Raw genomic sequence first — 21,628 nt, forward strand, 5'->3', positions numbered from 1 at the left:
GGGCTGGCCGAGCGCGTCGCTCCGTGGCGGCGGGCGGGCGGGCGGGCGATGGCTGCGCAGCGGCGGGCGGCGCCGCGCGGCCCCGAGAGCGGCGGGGCGGGGGCGGCCGGGCCCGACCGCGGGGACCGCCGCCGCCCCGGCAGGTAGCGGCGCGGCGCGGCGGGGCGGGGCGGGCGGAGGGAGGTGCCTGGGGCTGACGGCTGTTCCCAGCTCGTGCCCCCGCCGGGCCCGGCCAGGACAGGGCCTGCAGCCGCCGGGCCCAAAACGCGGAGGGGGGAAGAAACCGGTGCGCGCGGGTGTCCGTGGGGGCGCGGGGCGGGGCCCGGGCTCCCCGCGGTGGCGGTCGCGCGTGGGCCGGGCCCGGCGCGTGTGGGCCCTCGCGCAGCGCCGCTCCCCGCTCTGCCCGCAGCGCCAAGAGGAGCGGAGCCCGGCAGGAGCCGCCGCGGGGCTGGCTGAAGGCGGCCTTCCTCCTCGCCTCGGCGGTCCTCGGCGGCCTCCTGGGCTGGAGCCACCTGGGCGCCGAGGAGGGAGTCACGGAGGTGCTGGCCCGTCACAAGGAGCACCTGCAGGGCAGGTTCACCGAGGTCCCCTGCTCCGCCGACTACGACAGCCACAAAAGATACGAAGGTATTTGGATACGAGCGTCCAGACGCCTGGCTGCTGGGCTCGGTGCTTGGATCCCCAGAGGTTCAGGTGTCCTGGGCCAGCCCAGCAGCTGTTGTTTCTGGGAGAGGTTTCCCTGCCGCTCCTCTGTAATTGTTTTCTGAAGCTGCTTGCTTTAGGCAGTGTGAAATAAACCTTTTGCCGAATCTGTTTCTGTCTTCTTTTCATGCTCTGCTGGTTCCTGTAATGGAGTTGTGGGGCAGTTGGTTACCTGCAAATACCATACGGAGTATGGAGTGCAACTGATTTAGGATGTTGTCTGTGCTGCCAAGCATGCGGTGATTGCACAAAGGCCAGCTTCCAGTACGCGTGTTTTGAGATGTGTGAGTTTCAGTTTAAAAAAACAAGCAAACAAGCTGTTTTCCTGTTGATGTTGTCACTGGTTGCGAAGATAGCTTTTGATGCTGCCTGCAATAAGCTCATCTTTTCCATCTTTGCCTCTTCTAGCTGATGGTGTTTTCTGTATTTGTCTCCTTTGGCGTTTTTTTCCTCTGGAGTCTTGGTGTTGGATTTTCTAGAGAGGCGCAAGGTTTCTTTCTGCAGTCACGAGCAATGGGAGTCTAATTTGTGTTCTGAGGACAAGCTATGCTGTTTTGCGTGTGTGTGTTTTTTTTTTCTTTCTTTTTCTCCCTTGGACTTGCAAAATGTGTCTTGATGAACGCTTTAAGCTGGTACTGCTGCCAGAAAGCAGCAGTTTCTTTCTTTTTGCCAGTTTGCCTGTCTATCCAGCTGTGCATTCAACTTGATTGGTGAATTATTTCATCTGAAATTTGTTTTTTCTTTTCTGAGGGAGTTTTCAGCCAAATCCGTTGTCCGGTTCATTCTTGCAGCTGCCAAAACGCTTACTGATAGAAAGCTGGCGGTAGTACGGAGGCTGGAGCAAGTTGCTGGGCACGGGGGAAGAATGACTTTGTTTCAAGGCTAATTTTGGTAGGAAGCGTTCATCAAATTGCAGCCTGGATGTGGTGTCCCAAAGATATGGAGGTAATTTTCACTTCCCCCTTCAGGTGGCTGTCCTGGGTGCTGTTGGTCAAATAGTTTGTGACACAGAAGGGGAGGTAACACAGAGTCTGTTGTTCAGATAGTTTTTCTCAGTGCTGCTATTATAGCGTCTGCTCTGGGTGGGATGTGTGATAGGATTTTGGAGGATTCATCCCAAATGTTATTGAGGACAAGCAAACTGCTGTCCACAAACTACCAGCAGGAGAGCTTTCTTAGTTTGGAGACTTTTTGACTCTGAACCCATGAAAGCACATGTTCTGTTATAACTTTTCATAGTTACCCTAAGGAGAAACTGATTTTACTTCCACAGTTCCACAGGGCAGAGAAATTTGTGCAGCTCTTGTCGCTGCGGGTTTAGTAGTTACGACTGGACTAGGGCTGAAACTGTCTGCATTCTGCTACCAGCGTTTTGGCTTGCCAAAAGAATCCAAAAAACAGCTTAACCTTCTTTTTCCCTCCTCTGGTTTGTTAGAGGAATTTCCCAGGCTGAGATTTAACTTACTTTTGGTCTTGGTAACTCCATCGGCTAGTCTCTTCATCGTGAGGAAGCAAAGAACTTCAAGTACACCTCTGCTTGGGAGGAGGAATGAACACATTCTCTAGTGTTGTAATGTGACGGAGAGCACGCTCTGCAAACGCTATCTTCAGTCTTAGCTTTGTGTGAGAATGATTGACATGACTGGCTCCAAACCCAAGAACATAATGGAGGGGCAAAGTGGAGTCATCTTGCAGTAGTTTGTATCCTCATTTTCTAATTATGTTTGCCTGTTCCATCTCCGAATTTATTGCATACTTGGTGTTGCTTTTTAGCCGATGTTTTTACGTGTGTTGCCCTGCGTTGTGCTTTCAGAAAGAGATCTGTGATATTAGACGCGTATAAACAACTGTTCTGTTAAGCAGTTAATTGGATCCATACTGTGATAATGAACTTTGAACTTTGCATTTTTTTTTCTTGTTTTTTGCTCTGTGTCCGCAAGAGGGTGGTGGTGACCTGGCTAAGCTTTCCTCACTGTCCTGTGGCTGCCCTGCTCCTTGCTCCACATGTGGGTTGCTGATAGCTTTGTGAGGCGATAAAACGTGGATTACAGTTCTCTGCCAAACTGGATTCATTTCTGGAGCTCTCGTCGCTTTGTTGGAAATCGCCGTCTATCACTGAACAGCTTTTCGTTTTCTATCTTTACTCTGTCTTGATACGCACAGCTGCTGGCTCTCTGTCAGGAGGCGGCACGCTTCCGTCATCACTCGGTGTCTGATGCTCAAGCGCAAAGTTCTTGTAGCTAGGATGAGCTTTTTATTTATGCACTCGTCCCTGCTTCAAACTGAACTGATCCAGCTGAGCTTCTAGTTTGCTTCAATGGATACAGTAGTTGGTGTCACACAGCAGTGAGTTAATTTTCATAGCAGTGTCTGCCAGTAAACGTCTCGTACAGAAATGTAAGGCGTTATTTGTCAGAGGCCAAGCGCTCGGCGTAGTATGTTTGCAGAAGAAGGCACAGTGTTCTGTGAACAGTCTGGTCTGCGTTCTAAATCCTGCAGCCAAATCTTGGCTATTTCTGACTGTCTTGAGACATGGTTTACTCCTTAAAACCGCTGTGGCTTCTAGCTTGTCTGATGAAACTTGTCCCTAGCCTCTTGTGTATGCTGACGTTTTCTGCGTCAGGGTACGAAGCATCCGTGATCGCTGTCCAGGAGACAACTTTAGAATGGTTTTCCAGAGACCAGATCAATGGATACGGAATGCAGAGAAGTGTATGAGCAGTGGAGGAAAAGGTCCAGCACCTAGACTGCTGCTGCTGTTGTGAGAATGTCACCCAAACCATCTTTGTCTTCTTGTCTTGCCGTTTGCAGTCATTGAGCATCGCGATGGGGCTTTTCTCTCTTGAGAATCATCCCAGTCCCTGCAACGTCTGGTGCTTGAGCAAGCACCTCTTTAAGTAGGAGACAAAGCTGAAATCTAGGCACCTGGGCCTGTGTCCTGTTGTTACGTTCTGTTCTTTGTATGCTGAATAGGAAGGGTAGCTGTAGGGAGTGCCTGTGTTGTTGCCTCTTTTGGTATACACCTCTTACCTTGTCAGAAAAAATATAGCTCTCGGACCCAAAGCTCAGTAGCTTGTTAGATATGTGAACGGTTTTGTATTCACTAGGCACAAATTTGAGAAAGCTACTGGATACTTTGTAATGCTAGACTGAATTTCTAGTGGGTGCCTCTTCTCTGAGTATTTTCTTAACAGTTCAGTGGTCCCAGCTACAATGTCCTTTAGACAAAGGTGACACGTTTCTTAATGCTACAATTGTTTTCAAATCAGCGGACTCGCTGTTCTGATCATTCCTCAGCTTTGATCCAGTGTTTGCATCTTAATGTTGGTACCTGACTGACTTTATGCTGGACTATCTCTTCCTTGCTTTCTTCTCAGCTTGAAAAACTCTCTGCTATTGCCTTCAGAACACCTCCTGCTTTGAGCATTGTCTTTGCCAGTTCTTTGTCAAAGATCCTAGTCATGCAGCGATTGTCCTTTGTAGTTGCTGTATAGTTTTGCTATAGTTTAGCTATAGTTTTGCTAAACTTTGACTCTTCAGTACCAACTTTCCCAAAAGGGAAAGTCCTCTGCTGTTGCTTGCTGCTGGAAAAGCACAGTATAAAGCTCTTTTGTAATCAGAAGTCTTTGCTATTTTCCTTTTTCAGAAGGTCATATAAAACCCCCTCTGTATTCAGATGGGTTTGTCCTAGAGTATTGAAGGTCTCCTTTGGATTCACTTGTCTCCACTTACTCTCTCCTTGCACATCAGCTTTCCGGTATCTCAAAGACAATTTTCTTTGTCTTTCAAGCATTAAAGAGACTTTTTCAATGGCAGAAGGAAAGTCGTTTCCCCTTTTTTGTCTCTATCAGTCAAAGGAGTTTCAGTGCTTTTCTGTGTTCAGCTTTCTCCTGGAGTCCTTAAAATCTCACTTTTCTGTCGGTTTGTTACCTCAGCCTTTTTTAATCCTGATTTATAACAGGACAGTCAAATTTTACCCTGCAGGTTTCCAAACTTGTGCTTAATAAAGTTGTTGACATCTTTATTCCTGGCACAACAGAACTTTAGGTACAACGTGTATTATACGTTGTGTGATTTATGATTAATGACAATTGTTCTGCAAATCTTGGAGTAGATCTTATGATTACTAACTTGATATCTAGCCAGACTAACTCAACGTATGGTCAGTGATCAAAATTAATTCCTTCTGGCTGCTTCTGTACATGCAGCTGTGAGTTTAAAATTGGGTGATGGAGGCTGTTACTGCCTCAGCTGTCTGTCCCACGTTTGCTAGCCTGCAGGCAGGGATGGCTGATCCTTGTCAGTCAGCTTCTGAGATGCTCTTCAGCCTGACATTCAAAATTAAGGAACTGATTTTAATCTGCCACTGCTGCACATGTATTGGAGCCCTTCCAGACACAGTAACATGAAATGGGTGTCTTTTTATATTAGGGCAGACAAAGTAGTTTGCAGTGTTTGCTGGCTACTACTTGTTGCTATTCAGGACTGCTAGGTTGTTGGGCTCCGAATGGATACAGCGTTTCTGCTCCTTGCATTTTTGTTGCATGATCTGCAGTGTTTGATTTGCAAAATTGACAGTTCCTGGTATTAAGTGATTTAAAAATGCCAGGATGTTCACAAAAACTCTGTCTAGCCTTTCTGGTTACAGGAAAAAAAATTTCCGTATGCCTGAAACATGGCACAGAAGCTCTCCTTCTCATCCCTCTCCCACTTCCAAATCTGTAACTCAAAACAACCTCCCCCCCTACAAAGCCCTTGTGGTTTTTTTGGGTTTTTTTTTGGATTTTTTTTTTGTGTGTGTATGTTTTTTGGGTGGATCTGAATTCTGCAGCTTTGAGGCTGATACTGTATTGCAAAATGCTATCTTGTAGCATGCAAAGCACCTTCGGGTTGCTGGCTGAATTTTTCCAATCTTTATTTTTTTCATTTCAAGGCATTACAGTTGCTGACGAATAGTTTGTTTCCGTTCCGCTCTTCTCTCCTGTAATTCACAGGGTCATGAGGAAACTGAGCTGGGGGAACAGCGGTTCTGGTTCCTTGCCGTTACGGTGCCGGATTCTGTGCTGCCATTGCATTCTGAACGCTTAAGAGCATAACCTCCAGCATTATTTTAGGCTGCTAATTTCCCAGGTCATCTTCCAGTAACTTCGTACATGCTCCCTGGCACTCGAACCTTCAGCCGACCTCAGTGAATTGTTGCTGGGTAGTCAGAAAACATTGAATTTTTTGAGTTTTAATCCACTCAGGTGGTCTTTCCTGGTGTTTGTCTGCTCGCTACCTTTTTACTCTGGTGGCTTAGAAGGAAAAAAAAAATCTCTTTTCAGAGTTCTCAGGGACGAGTTATTGACTACGTGTCGTCATGGTGACTGACCCATGAGGGTGATTGATTTTTGGTGCGGGAACAACTGAGGTCTGAAGATGCCTTGCCTGATGGAGAGCTCGAACAGAGGGCTGCATGTGCGCGCACACAAGTGTATGTGGGCAAGGGAGGGAAGTGCTCTGGGTGCTTGTGTGCGCCTGGACAGCCCGTTGGGTGTGGGTGCCTTTGATACGTGTTTACATTGAAGTCACTGAGTAGCTTCCTTTTTTTTTTCCCCAAGCAAGGAAACGGCGTATACAGGTTGGTGTGATGTTGTCAGTATTCAGCCCACTCACCGAGCAGCATCCTGTTTCTCACTGCTTCTCCCTTCCCTGAAACGCTGCTGTAATGGGAGGGCTTTGCAGCGCGCCCAGAGAGGTAGCCGGAGCATGTCCATTACGACAGAGCGTGGATTCCTACAAAGCACTCGCACTGTGACAAACTCCTCTTTCTATCACTTTGTGGTCGTTGTTTTAATTATCTGCTTTTGGTCAGAGCAGACCGATGCTCTTGACTTGCATGGGTGAATTGATTGATTTTTCAGGAGTGCTTTGCCCCTTGTCTTGCGTTCTGATGAGCAAATAATCCTCCAAGGCCAACTCGGGTCAGCGATAGTAAGTGTATTGGCAGGTGTCAGAAAGCACATTCACTCAAACGTTTCTATCTCTTTACATCTATGCGTGGATTTTCAGCAGCACAGTGCCAAATGCCACATCCTGACGTTAGTGGTGGCTCAAAATTGATGTTATTTGCTGTTGTTGCCTAAAGACTGTTCTGGACTGGACTTCTAATTCCATAAGAGCTTTCATATGCTCTTCATGTGGAACTCTTGCTGCTGGCTTTTTTCCATAAGTTTTTAATATTAAATGCTGAATTTCTCAGAAATGGACTTTAAGAGTTTTTAATTTTTTTTTTGTTTTGTTTTGTGGATACATGTCAAAGCTGCGTGCTTTTGGCCAAATCACTTCTGTGCAACATCTTGTATAAAAAGCTACCTTTCAAGATACGTTTGTGTAGACACCACATACAGAATGCTATTAGCGCTCTTCTGCGTGGATTTGTTTATACTGCTTTTATTATGCTGACGGTATGGTAAGAACATTGTTCTGAAATTCTAATTCACTGTTTTCTTACGTTACTGTTGCTTTGCCAGTAACTTCCAGTGGGCAAATACAGTGTTTCTGAGCAGCTGCTTACAGGCATCTGTTAATAAACTGAATGATTTATGGCTGACTACAGAAACATAAGTTGGATAAAGCTCCTTGTGTGTTTATATGTGAAATAGCAGTGTAAGCTAAGGCGTATTGGTGTACTATTCAAGGACTGTGTGTCTGTGCAGGAACCCGTGTAGTATCTTCTTCGTGGCTTGAAGTCTTATCTCCCCCCTGCCCATCTTTCTTCTGTCAAGCTGTGATTCCACTCCTGCGTGCAAGGCGTTTTCTCTCCTTCCTGTTACCCCAAGAGTTTTTCAACTGTCAGAGCATTAGTGACAGATCAGCGCTTGACTCGGTGACGCAGATTAAGTACAAATTATAGAGATCAGCGTTAACTGTAATACCCTCTTGGTGCTTTGCTGGGCAATGGCCATGCTCCTCTGGACCGATGTCGTTGTAAATGTCACTAGATTCTTGGTATTTCTCCGTGTTTTCTTTTCATCTGCTTTCTCTTTCCTTTTGTCTTAGCCTGGTGCCAGGATGACGCTTGCAGACGGATGGGAGCAAAAAGAATGGGTGCTCGTTTCACAAGCTGGTTACTTCGATTTCGAACGAGCGGTTTCATAACTTGCTCCTTTTCCAGATTTGTTGTGTGACTTCTACTGTGACCAGCTGCGGAGCAAGGTGCTCTTCAGAGCCTGAATCGGGATCTCTTGTACGGCGTGGTGATGCTGCAGTGGCGTGTCCCTTGTTGTCTGCATCCAAATAGCTCTTCTGCGGCTATCTTTTTCTCCGGGATAGTTAATTTTTATTTCCTGTTGCGATTCTTTGGTTTAGGGACAGACCTTTGTGTTTATTTGGTATAAAGCACAACAAAACCCGCGGTGCGTGTTGGATCTCAGTCTATGATTTGAATGCTCGTGAGGACTGGAAAGGAAAACCCTTTGTATATGTAGATACGTGATAGCAAGTGGTTTCAGTTGCTAGAGATCCTGGCCGAGTGTGAGCTGTCAGCCTGAGAGGGAAGGATCCGCGTGGCGCTGCCGGGGGCTGAGCGCTCTCGTGTTCTTGCCCTGCCTGTCTGAAGGCTAAAAAGGAGTATGTAAGATCAAATCATCCAAGATCATCGCCTTTCCGGAGAATGGTTATATAATCAGGAATTTTTATTTTTACTGCTGCACTTGACAAGGAGGGAAAATCACTGGATATGTATGTTTCTATATCTCCATATAGCTGGAGAGAGATACGTGTGTCTCTGGTATAGCCTCACCAAACAGCTCTAAGCAGTAGATTTGCAAACCGACATCAGTAAGTCGATTTTAATCCCGTATTGGGATTATTGTAACAAACTTGAGCAACAAATTTGTAGCAGACTTTTTTTTTTTGTTTTTTTAATTAAACGATTCCAGGAATTTTTTTCAGGTCCATAGGAAAACCGGTTTATTTTTAAAGGCACAGCATTGCTCTGTGTTTTGCTTAACCTAAAGGCCGGAGGCTCTGGGTCGTGCATGCCAGAGAGCAGTATCTCCAGTATGCTGTTTGTATTCCTGCAGTATATTGGGTTTGAGGTTCATTCCTTTTGCATCGTCCCTACTGTGTCAAAGTGCGTTTTGGACATAGGCATTTTAACAGCAAATAACTTTTGTCAGCTTAGGTGGTGTAATTCAGCGGGTGTGGGCTGGCCGTGCCGCTTCTGCGCTCGAGGACTGCGCCAAGCCAGCCGCGGCGGGAGCTGAGCCTGCGCAGAAGCGGCGGTGCCGTTGCCTAGTTTGTCTCCTCTCCCTGATGATGGCGGTGCAAAACCTATTGAAATTGGGGATGTAACGTTCTTTTTCGTTTGCACGATCTAAAGTATCCCGAGAGTGGCAATAACCCTGGTGAATGTTGTGAATCATGAGAGGGGAGCAGGGGGATGTTAATAGAGGTTTGTTCTGAACCTCTTTCGAAAGATTATCTTATTTCTTTTTCTTGTCCTTGTTGTGATGCAGGGTGCACTCCTCGGAAGTGTGGAAGAGGGGTAACCGACGCAGTAATCACCAGGGAGGAAGCGGAAAGAATCCGTAGGTAAATTTTTTTTTTCTTTCTTTTCCCCTTTGGAAGGATTTTAGTTTGGATTGTGGAGGAAGCAGGGCCGTGCTGGTGGTGCGCCAGTGTTTAAGGCATGCCTGTGGCACGAAGCTTATTAGCTGAAGGACTAAGGAGGAGGAGTTAAACAGTCTAAAGCATTGACCTTATTTTCTAGAGCCATTTTACATTTTTGCTTTAATTGAGGCTTTTCTCTTTTGTACAGAATCTGCCTAGTTCAGTGTGGGGCATGGGGGCTGTAGAGTAATTCACGACCAAAAGGAAGATAATATTCTCTGAATTAAATAGGTTTTTAAGGTTTTTTCACTTGGCCTTCTGTTCCACCTGGTCTTTTAAAAACGACAAAACCTTCTCTTAGCCCAGTCTCTTTCTGGATAGTCTGAGCTGGTGCTGACCGTGTGGCATCCTTTATGAATACAAAGTGGTGGGTTTTAATCAAAAAGTAGGAGACTGTCAAATTACACAGTTTGGAGAGCGATCAGCATCTGAGTGCTGTTTGCACCTGACAGTCCTCTAAGTGGGAAATATCGCTGTAATGCTCCTGATGCTCCCAGTCCCTAAGCCGATGTGCAGCTGGTGCAGTGCTTTGTTCACTAGTCAGGCTGGTGCTTTGGTCGTTCCAGATTCTGGGCTCCTGTTTTGGATACAGCACCTCTGTGTTTTGCCCTTTAGAATCAAAATCTGATTTTTTTTTTTCATGTTTTATCTTTTTTTGGTCAGGATCTATTTGGAAACCAACTTTTTGGGGTGTGCTTTGGGGATTTATAAAAAAGGACTACTAGCTCAGAAGTGTTCTGCAATATAGATGCTTTATTTTCATGGCAGACTGCACGATTTAAAGGGTTTCAAATAAATGGCAGCTTCTCCTTTCCACTCAGTTAGGTTATATGTGATGCATCAACTAACGTTTACTGCAGAGCTGTATATTGTATATAATGGCATTAAAAACAAATCAGTTCTCACCTGAGGTTATTGTTTTGCCTGCAGAATAGCAGAGAGGGGACTGTCCTTGGGAGGATCTGATGGAGGGGTGAGCAGCATCCTGTTACTTTTTACCTTCTCTTACTGTAAGGCAAACTCGGAGATTGTAACTGCATTTTGGGGCTAGAGGGGAGAGGAGCTAAGATGGAGAATTTTTCCTTACATGCAGATGTGGGAAAATTTCAGCTGGAAGTTGTTTTTCCCCCCTCAATTGCCACTGCTAACAGTAAAAATAATGACATTTGCAATACAGTTGACACATTCCATGTTATTCAGTGAAGTTAGCATTTCCAGTGTCTCTATTGAACTGTCTGATATGGTGCTTGGTTTTGTCTTCTGCATCTGAAATCGGTTACTACAGCAGAACTGCACAAGTTTGATTGCTGTTTTTTGAGAAGCTAAATCACAGTGGTCCACAACTGTCACTTAAAGATCGGTTGTGTGCAGTGCCAAGGAGTATCATGTAATGTCTCAAGGAGAGCTTTGAATAGCATTCATTAAAAATGGAAACAAAGCCATTTCTCCTTTATCAAGGGTGTTTCCTTTAATTTCTCTTCCCCCTGTCTTTGCTCTCAGGATTTATGTTTCTGGAGTATTTGTAAATATAAGCACCGCTTCAGGCCTCTGCTGAATTAGGGCATATATTAGAAGAAGAGGAGAAAGAGGTTTCGCTGAAAAGAAAGATGTTATCATACTTAGGATTGCTGAGAAAAGTGTGTGAAAAATGTAAACCGAGAAACTTAGGCAGTGTTGCCAATCTGAAACGATATCTTTAAAACATTTAACGTTCTCTATTCAACTCTGTCAGCATCCTGTGGATTTTTTTCAGTTTTGTGGTTGAAAAAGTTGCCATTTTGACTAGATTACTCGACCTCTTTAGATCTGCTCCTGCCAAGAGTACTGCCAAGGTGGTTTTCTATCTTCCCGTTCTCTTGGGACCTACGTGTGATTTTCATTAGACTTCCACAAAGAGAGATTTGAAAGGGCAGTATATAGCACAGACACTGTTTTATGGATTTGGACCACAGAGGGTTGAAAGGTAGTGTCCAGCTGAGGGTCAGAGAATTGGGGAAACAGAGGCAGGGAAAGCTTGGAGGAGTGATGAGGGAGGTGAACCGCTGCCCAGTGCACAGAGCTGGGCAGGGCTCCCCAGCTGGGTTGCCTGGACAGCAAGCCAGGCTGTCGAACAAATATAAATCCATCATCTAAATCATCTTGGAAATATCACTGTGTGGATTTTTAAAGGAGAGAGAAGCTGAGGAAAAGAAGATTGTATTGTTGCAATAACATTTCTGTAAAGAAATCTGATGTCCTTAGAGAGGTCTTGTGCTCTGATCCAAGTCTTCTCATGTTTCTCATACTGTGCAAACATGAGAAAGTTACTGTATGCTGTTACTCCATGGGGAAAGGTGCAAGAAGACAGTTGTGTGGTGCTGCATTGAGGCTTTATTCAAAATAGTGGATAAGCACTAAACATGCTAAAACAAGATGCTAAAACAAGAGCTGAACAGTGTTTGCTGGGGCTCATGTTTAGGAGAAGCCTTTGGACATAGTCTCTTTATTGTTTTCTTTTTTTTCCCCCCCATTCTGCCTTTTTCTCTTTTTTCTCTGATGTGTATGCTTGTGTATTCTCCGTGTCATGGAGTGAATCAACTCCTGATATTGCTGTCTTGGCTCCCAGACCTTGTCAAATATTGATGCATGTGTGCTGGTGATGTGTAGATGAAACTGTCTTTATTTGAGTCATCATCCTCTCTTTAAATCTATCATCTGGATAGCGTACAAAATGTTTCAAGTCTTACTTCATCTAGCTACTTTGCCCATACACCTCCAAGCTTCGAGCGTATTGGATTGGATGTGGTCTATTGTTTTAAATTTCTCAGGCCTTTGGATTTGCGTTTGGATAATTCTACCCACTTGTGCCTGTTGTTATGAGACTATTTTTTTTTCCTGAAGATTTGCTTAAACAATTCCTTGTTTCTGTTCTTTAATTTCTTTTAATTCTTTTGTAGCCAATTTGACCCCTTCGCCGCTCCTAATTTGAGCAAGCATCTGAATTATTGAAATGTCCCAGGAGTCATGCTCCAGTCATCCTGCTGAGCTTTCTTTCCTGTCTTCCTTTCTGATTGTTCCTAGGGTCATGCATATATGCACTGAGGCTAGAAGAGGCCGTTGCGATCTTCTAGTCTGACTTCCAAGAGAATCCAAGCAAGGGCCTCTTGCCCGCAAGTGCATTTCTTTCCCTTGTAGGTCCCTGCAGTCTGCAGCTGTAAAAAAGCTTGGCTCTCTGTTCTTTCTCTCGTTCACAGAATGCCGTTTGCCTTAGTTATTCTGAGGCTGTTTGTCTCTGCCTGTTTTTCTTCTTTATAAAGATAACGACCTTCCCCTTTCTTACCTACCGAAGGTTTTTTTGCGTGCTGCCCCTGCTCGCGTTACCCCTTCAGTCGTGACTCAGTCGTTCACGTCGTGATAGGTGCTGTCATCATGGCTTCTCTCTACTGTGAATGAAACTTGACTTGTTATCAGACCTGCTTAGAAATACCAGAAAAGAAACCTGTTGGTGCAGCCAGTTAGCTCTTCTTTGTTTCCTGCCTTGCGGCGAAATGGCTAGGAGTGGCTACCCGGACCTCCCTTTTGCAGAGGAAATTAAATTTCTTGGTTGCTGAAAGAAGCAAACAGCATTATCCCAAACAAGGATGGACACAAGCTCATGTGTAGAACAATATTTCTGCAGGCAGTATCGCTCCCTGCTCTGCCTTCAGCCCTCCCAACCAGACCCTGAAGCCCCCAGATGCTATCAGTTCTGTATTTTCCATGACGAGGATAGGGCCTCTGCATAGTATTTGTCCTATCGTATACCTCCACTACAGACCACGTAGTTTCCATCCTTCATGTGTAGCCTCCTGATATCATTTATAGGTAGCTGCCACTTCCTACCTGGCAGTGCATCTTTCACTTTACTCTGTCCTCTTAGAAGCGTGTGTTGGTGTGATTAGACTTATCCTAGGAAACCGGAGAGGAACTGGTTATGTCTAATCTACGTCCAGTGTAAGCTTGTAGCAGACACCATAGCCAACTATTGCAGTTAGTTTCCACAGTAATTACCTGCACCTCCTGAAAGCAGAATGATGTGTAAATTAGATTAGTTACATTTGTGTCTCATAACTAATCGGTGCAACTTTTAAAAGAGGCATGACCTCAAGAAGAACATTAACTGTTGTCCTTCTACTCTGCAGATTCAACTAGAGAAAGACATTTAAAGGTGGTGCTGTTTTGAGAACCTCAGTGTGTGACCGATAAGCGTGATGTTGCCTAGGAAGGGGTGGTAATGTCGAAGCTCTGCTGCTCTTCACTTTTCTCAGCCCGAGCATGGGAGTGTAGGAGCTGGAGGGAGGGGAAGGTTTTGAGCTCTAGCAGCTTCCCTGTAGAAAAGTGGGAATGAGTTTTGCGTTTTCTCTTCTGGGCAGCTTGTGTCTGCTGTTTTCTTTCAGGACCTTAAGTAAACTTTTTAAGGGGCGGAGGAACGAGGTAGAATTGCTGTAGCAGTGGATATGTAGTTAACGGTTGGCAGTCCCTCCTGGCGAGGATCATAGCAAGGACCTATTGCGCTTTGTAAGATGGGAGAAGTGACGCTTTTTGCCATATACTGGGAAGCGCTGGTTACTTGCATGTCCTTTTCGAATCCTTTCGCCGGTGGGAGGGTGGAGAGTGTGGGACAAACGATACTCGGGGTCCGAAAGCACGTGCGTTTGTGCTTTTTTCTTTTAAAGGCAGTTTAAACCAGGATAGTGGGGTAGTTCTGTTAAATAGTTTCTCAGAAAAAGGTGTGTGGGTGTATGCGTTTGCAGTGTTCCTGCCGTCTTTAGATGAGCTTTGTAGAGCTTTGCGCCTGGGAACGCTTCCCGGACTGCGGACTGGTGAACTTTGGTCGGACGCTGCAGTTGAAGTAACAGTGCTGACACAGGCCTCCCCCAAGGTATCCTTCGGAGCGTAGGAAACGGTGCTGGAAGTGTTTAATGCTCTGAAATGCCAGAGGCTAACATAAACGCGTTTCAGTTTCTTTCCAAGGTGGCCACTAAGCGAATAGGAGCTCGTGCTCAGGTGTAATCGAGTCCCTGTCTGCCTCTGGCACTGAGTTGTTTCCACCTTGCCCCGATCACAAGCATATTTTTGCAGCTATGAGGGAGCAGTTTTACTTGTTTCATCTGCAGCTTAGATTATTGCACAGACCCAGAGGTCGATGAAATGAGAATATTTTACTGACGCTTGAGTAAAGCTTGTCCCGAGAGCTGCTCTTGGATGAGTGTGAGATGACTTGTTTCCCTAACGTTCCTCTGCAGCTTTTGGAGAAGCCCTGTGAGAAGGGGAGGTTGGAAAAGCTCGTGCGATGTCCATTTAAATAGCTCATTACTTCATACGTTTTTAAAAGGTTCAGGGCTAAACAAAATTATTTGGATAAGGTTGTTATTGTCCCCCTACTTTTAAATGGGGACTTCGGCGAGGTTCCTCTGTTCCAGCGCTGAAGCTCAAGGCGATGGAAACTGCAGCAGTTTCCTTTTGCCGCGAGGTCGTCACGGATGTCCTTCCCAAGCGGGGTCCAGCACGTGGTGGATTTTGGCATTCTTGGCAGGCGGCTCAGCTGGCGGCGGCGGCGTTTGGAGTTTGTTAGAATAACGCGACCGGTGTGTGCTCTGTCAAGAAATGCCGGATTTTGGGATGAGAGGGCTTTTTGCAGGGTATCGTACGTCAAAGATGTCTCACTGGAACCAAAATTATAATGACTAATCGACTTGTGCTACTTGCTGCTTTCCATATAGAAGATAAGACCTCTGTTAAGCAAAACAGATTTTTAAATACCGTTTAACTGATGCAAAATAAACATGCATGTCCCTTGCTGTCCACAAAATACAAAAGTGTACTTGATTCAGTTTAGAGAAATATTTTAAAGCCCTGAGAGACATCTCTCTGCCCTAGCAAATCTGAATATTGATTTTGGTCTGGAGGTGAAGAGAAGCGTTTGGCTTGAATCAGATGGAGAAATAGATTTAATTTTCCTATGAGAAGACTTCACTCTGTTCTTTTACAGCAGCCAGAAATGTTTAAAAAAAAAAAAAAAAAAAAAGCACCGTTTGGCTCTAGCAAGCCTTAGGGTTGTAATTGTGCTTTTAAACAGGCGAAAACGTCTGTATTTATTGAATATGAGAAGTGCACAGGACCTGTGAAGGAGAGGTAGTTTTAGTAACAAATAGTGGGCGAAATAAGTATTAGTGCTGCTATCCAAGCTCTTGACAACTGCTGGAAAACTAGTCATCTTTGCGTGGAAGGGAAAGAAGGGATCCAGGGACTCAGTATCTTACCCTTAGCCCGTGGAGGAAGACTGGTAACTCTGCATGTCAGATCTGAATCTCAGGAGTAGCAGGCCTGTGCCTTATCCACAGTATTTTAATCTTTTGTCCATATACATACATAGAGAGAGAGAGAGCACGCGCGCGCACGCAAATCGAGGGGGGGCTTGCAGTAGTAAGGCAAAATAAGCGTTAGTATTGCAAACCTAAATGTTAAAACCTAATAATTAAATTTGAGAGAGCAAGAGAAATGGGACCCAACTTGGGATAGTTATTAAAAGTCATAATTAAATAATAATAAAACCTTTTTATATGCTCCTTTTTCTTTTTCATTTTTGTAATTTTTAATTTTTTATTTTTATCTTCTTTCTCAGGCTTCAATTTTGGATTTACACTCTGGAGCTCTTTCACTGGGGAAGCATTTTGTCAATCTCTACAGGTAAAACGGGTTTGTGCCCGGTTGCCCCCCTCGTTACCGACAGCTTCAGTGTTCAGTACCTTCTCCAGTTTCTCAAGGCCATGTAGACAGAGGTTAACAGCATCATACTGCAGGAGTTAGATTCACCACAGTTTCCATGACTGGTTAAAAAGCTTCTGGGATGTGAAAACTGACATTACCTTTTTTTGAACTGGGCTCTTTGAAAGCTACTAATAACTTTTTTGGTCCCCTAGAATTCTTCATGCACCCGAAAATAATATTTTTTTTCCACAGTTACGACCTATAGTTTATCTGTAGTGGAAGAAGTTAAGCAGTCTGTGAACTTGTTTTAAGCATTTGAATCCGTAAGCTTATTTCATGAAGCGGGAGAGGAGATTTTTCATGCCTGGCAAATTCCATTAGCAGCAGTTGCTGTGTCTTGATCCTTTAGCCTTTTAACATTTAATCTTTGAGCAATGCTTTGGGAACACAACACTCGCTAAAAATCATTATCTGTAGGATGTTTTAATGTATTCATTGTGAGTAAAGCAGATGGGGGTGAGAATGCAGCTTGGTATTACCCAGGCGGTCTGATTCAGTAACTCCTCTTTTAAAGTCTTGTTTAATTTTTCAGGTACTTTGGGGACAAAATTCAAGACATCTTCACAGAAGAGGATTTTGCATTATATCGGTAAAGAATTTCAAGAACTGCTGAACAAATGACAAAACATAATTTGGCTTTTTGTAGAGTGCAGGTTGGGAGGGGATTGCCCTTTGTGATGGATTTGGATGTACAATCTTATTTGCAGCTCAAAATAGTCATCTCTGAGAATTAAGCAGGCATTGAGGGAAATGAGCAAAAGGACCTTTTGGTAACTACCTGATAAGTTCAAAGCAAGGAGTTGTTATTGAGCTGCATCACGGATGTCAGGATAATAGAGGTGATGTAGATGTAATCAGAACCATGGCGGCTCCACACATTTCACCACCTTTAAAGAGGTCGGTGGTGAGAAATGCTAATTTGTATGACTTATCACTGCAGACTGCCTCTGTAATGCTGGGCTGCCACGAGACCTGTGAACATTGCATTTTTGGCTTTATTGGTAAAGGGAGCAGCAACAAAAAGATGCAACTAATGTTGAGCTGAACTGACACCTGTACTTAATCATCTGCTGTTTTCTACCATTTTGGGTAAAGTGTCATTGCTGTAAGACTTCACATCTCTACTGGGCCAACCTTTCAGTAATCAGTGATTTGAGGTATGCCCAATTCTAGGGGCCGCCAGTCCTGCAGACCTGCGAGCGAGGAGAGCTGCTCCCTCCGAGTTCGGTGGTTACTCGCCAGAACACGTTAGCTGTAAATGCAAGGTTGAGGGATGTAAAATACATCAACTCCTGTTTCACACCTGTTTTCCAAGAGATGGTGCATTAAATGAAAAAGGCAGTCACGTGCCGTTACCCCTTTAGGAACTTGAGTCTTGCGGCGTGAAGTGTGGCAGCACGTTATCAGTGGTAAAGCAGGAAGAGAAAGGACTTCACATTCTTGATGCTCTAGGTAGAAAAGCAGAGCATGTTTTTGTCCCTCAGAAGCCAGAATATGAAATGCAACTCTAAGGTAATACCTTTGGCATCTCGTTGTTCTAGCTTTCCTGTAGACCTGCTCATACTTGGAGCTCGTTAACTTTGTCGTCTTCGTTACATGTGTCTGTGAAGGTGTGTGGCAGACATTTAGGAACAAGCGTTCTGTGTTGACTGGACACAATAAATCTTTAGTTATGCATTTGAATTGCTTTTTGTAATATAAAATGTACCTGGCTTGAGCGCTTTAAAGTCCAGATTTAATGTTTTCTAATTCTTTCTATAGTTTTTCTTGCCTTTGTGAAGGAATCTGAGCTCCCTCTAGTGGCTGAAGTAGTGTTAAGCAGCCAAATAGGTTCCTCAAAAGTGGTGCGAGTGGAGCCTATGTATCTTGTTAGTTTTATTACTATGGTAGTTTTGTATTAACCGTTTAAAGGGTAAAATTATTTGACTTAACCATTTTTAGATACTGGTATCTTATAGATGAGTTTCTCTTTTAAATGTGCTTACCTCTGGGCCCAAACACATCACAAAAATGGGATGCTTTCTTGAGCAGTAATGAATGTTGCATGAATGCAGAAAAATTCGTCTCTGCTTCGCTATGATCGTGGAGGGTAATTGGAAGGTAGTAGTTTTTGGCCTTCTGTTCCCTACATGATCAGTGAACCTGTAGAATTCATGTGAGTGCCGGGGGGTGTGTGTATGTCTTGTTAAAAGAGTTTTTGTGTTTCATGTGAATGGAAGTTTATACAAATTATGTAAGCGTTGAACAATACAGATCTCATACAATGTATATTATAAAATGCTTTTGTTCATATTAGTGGCAGTGCTTGAGCACAAGCTGTAGAAGCTTATGTCTGTAATGAATGGTTTTGTGCTATTCTTGGGAACGTTTATTTTCATTACTTCCATTTACCTACCAAGGTCTGTTTAAAAATACACCCTTGAGAGAAATAACCGAATATAATTCGTGTCTGAGCGTTACTGATTACAACAATAACAAATCTGAGTAGACACCCTGAGCCAGGAGGCTGATTTCTAAACCGTCTGTGTCAAAATTATGTTGCTTCAGAAAAAGCATCAGCCTAGAAGCTGCCAAGCATATTACAGCAATTCCTCTTGTTTCACATAATAGATACAAATTTATCTAGAAGAGAGGCCTTTAAATCCAGATGCTCGGTTTAAAGGTTGTGACTTCATCAAAAAATGATGGCTCGTTGAGGCACGGGTGCCGAAAGAGTAGCGGGAGAGCGGATGGGATTTGCTTTTCTCCCTCCTCTTTCTGCGTGTGTGATTTCTGTTAAAACTCTCCGGTTGTAGAAGAGCGTTGCTTTGTCTGCTTGTGCTGCTTTTGCTGCTTTTCACCGGGAACAGCGCGGAGACATTGGCAAGCGGGCTGGAAATTGTGTAGTTTCCTGGAGCTTTGTGAGCATTTCTGTCACCAGGCTTGAAACCCCGCTTTGCGCAGCAACTCTTAACAGTGCATTTTTTGCTGCTCTAAGAGCGCTCGTATCCTACAGAGACTTTTATGTGACATTTTTAGTTCTTTTTCTTAGTCCTTCTTTATGCTGCTGCCAGTACATGAAGCTGGAAGCTTCATTGTCCAGTGAACATGCTCTCTTTTTAGTTTGATGTTCCTTAAACTCCGAACTGCTTTATTGGGTTTTCTTATTTTCCTTTGTTCTTTCTCATAATTTTGATTGCGAAACAGGTTTGAGTAACTGCTTCTGCAGAAGGTGGTCAAATGTTCTTTTCGATGAGTTCTGCTCTGCTTTTCCCCAAGTCTGTCCCGTGCGTTCTGGTGTCCCCTGGTGCTTTCCTGAGAACGTGCAAGGATTGCTGCTGAGAAATTCTGGGTGGCGTTCAGTTCTTCCGTATACCGTTGACTGGATTTTTTGCTCATTTATTTATTGCAATAGCGGAGCTCTGCTTAGTGCATCTGCTCGGAACAGGGATTCACCCAGAGCAGCTGGAACGATGAAACAGTCGCGGTGTTCATGAAAACGAACACTTAACGTTCTCCAGCGTAAAGAAGTGTTTTCTTTGCAATTCTAGTACACCGGAGGTCTCCCAAGAGTTTTTGAAATATGAGAGACAGGGAGGAAAAAGTATAAAGGATGAGTGGCCAAGAATGGAGGATGGGTCCTGCCTGAGGCTCCTGCTTCTCATGGACGTATGTGAAAAGTGCCTGAGGGGATGTTGTAGCTCTTACTGTCCCAGGTCCAAGGTAGCCAGAAGTCTTGGGCTCATTCATTACCTACTTGACAACATTTTCTAGGCTGAAATCTGGATAATCAGCTTGCCACATGAGTTATATGAGACATACAATGGTGATCTTCTCCCCTAGAATATATAGGCTACATCTGGAATAGCAAGGAAGGGAACAGAAGGAAAAAATTAGGCGTTTAAAACTGATAAACGTCAGAAGGGCCAGGTCGGTGGAGAGCAGGCTGTCCAGAAGAGATTGTAGGCTAAGAAGAGGTGACCTTATACTGTCTCTGAAAGAAGTTACTTGCTGGGTTTGGCTTCAACTGTGCACAGAGTGAGTTGAAGTACGTAAATGCCTGTTTTTTGAAACATGCTTGGTAGGATTCGAAGAAACACTCTGACCTCTCCAAGAAGACGTGTCTGCTCCCGCGTCTAGGTAAATGCTCGATTCCTGTGTGTAACGTTTAGGAGGGACACGAGACGCTTGCCTTACGGAGTGTGAAGCAGAGTTGATGTTTGCCTTGAGAAGTTTATCAGCCCCTGGAATGGGGTGAACGTGAGCGTGAGAAACAAAGGGCAGCAGGCTGTCCTACAGCACCCTGCAGGGCATACCTCCTGCAGCGCGCGCTTAGCTTGGTCTTCGGCGCCAGACTTGTAAATGGATATTTTAATGCTTTTTTTGTTTGTTTGTTTGTTTTTTTACATCAAATACAACCTAAGATCTCCTTGTCGCTAATTACAGTAGCGCAATGGAATATTTTCTAGTAACGTTGATATTCTGCAGCTTAAATGTCGCCCCTTGTCCTTATCCCCTAAAACGTTAAGTTCTTTCATAATTCATGTGGCCTGCTTTTTTTAACATGTTAAGTGGCTGCAATTGAAAATACACGTGACCAAGTCGGAAGTCCTTGTTGTTGTTGACCTGCACTGAGAAACATAGCCTTCCCTTGGTATGTTTTCAATTTTCTTCTCTAGCTTATCACGTCTGCATGTTTGACTGATCCCACTTTAATAGGAAGTATGTATTAAACACCACCTATGTATAAAAATAGTTTTTAAGAGCTGACTCAACTAGGAATTTCATAGTTTCTGTAGCTTTCAAACAGTTTGGTACATACTGGGGAAAAATAACCATTTAGACCATTTAGAGGGATTGCTCTTTGGAGCTTGTTTCCAGCAAATCTTTGCCATATGGGCTGTTCATTAAAGTAACATGTATAAATCTGCAGTTTGTTCAAGGCTGATACACTATACCCTTTTTAGTTTTTCCTGTTACTGCTCTATAGCTGAATTTATTTATTTCACTGAATTACCAAAGTCTGTTGTTGTGCATATTCGTATGCACAGTTTTTCTAATTTAGTAGTTCATATTAAATACAAGTTCTTTGGCATTTGTTGGAGGTTTATCAGATGAAATATTATCCTAATACATAAAGTGTCATGCTTAAAATTTTAGAAGTGCATCAGTAGGATATGAAGAAATAGGGAGGCTGAGATAGCCTAACATTGTTTGCGTCATCATCTGTTAGTCAGGTTCCTATAGTACCTCTCAACTTTAACCCTGAGCTTTGAGAATATCCACTTTAAAGCAGTGTGGATGTATTACATGTATTTTTCTGGTCAAGTCCAATCTTGAATACTGCTTTCTGTCCCCACCATTTCTCTTCAGAAAGCTCATCCTGTAAAGGGCCTTTCTCATGCGCTTGCAGGAAGGGGTCTCGTTTCCAAAGGCCAGTACATGACATGAGGTCGGGTTATTTTGCTTGTGTTTCAAATGCTTGATCTGGAGTTCTTGAAAC

At 44.1% G+C, this 21,628-nt stretch overlaps 1 protein-coding gene across 1 annotated transcript in view; it reads left to right on the forward strand.

Moving 5' to 3' along the window:
• Nucleotides 1-48: 48 nt before the first annotated feature.
• Nucleotides 49-21,628, forward strand: part of OGFOD3 (2-oxoglutarate and iron dependent oxygenase domain containing 3) — a 48,470-nt gene continuing 26,890 nt past the window's right edge. The window contains exons 1-6 of the mRNA XM_068914030.1: nucleotides 49-143; nucleotides 410-627; nucleotides 9,204-9,279; nucleotides 10,288-10,330; nucleotides 16,001-16,065; nucleotides 16,679-16,735. Of these exons, the coding sequence (XP_068770131.1) occupies nucleotides 49-143; nucleotides 410-627; nucleotides 9,204-9,279; nucleotides 10,288-10,330; nucleotides 16,001-16,065; nucleotides 16,679-16,735 (554 nt within the window). The remainder of the gene's footprint in view (nucleotides 144-409; nucleotides 628-9,203; nucleotides 9,280-10,287; nucleotides 10,331-16,000; nucleotides 16,066-16,678; nucleotides 16,736-21,628) is intronic.

This window comes from Struthio camelus, chromosome 19 (genome assembly GCF_040807025.1).
Source record: "Struthio camelus isolate bStrCam1 chromosome 19, bStrCam1.hap1, whole genome shotgun sequence".
NCBI lineage: Eukaryota > Metazoa > Chordata > Aves > Struthioniformes > Struthionidae > Struthio > Struthio camelus.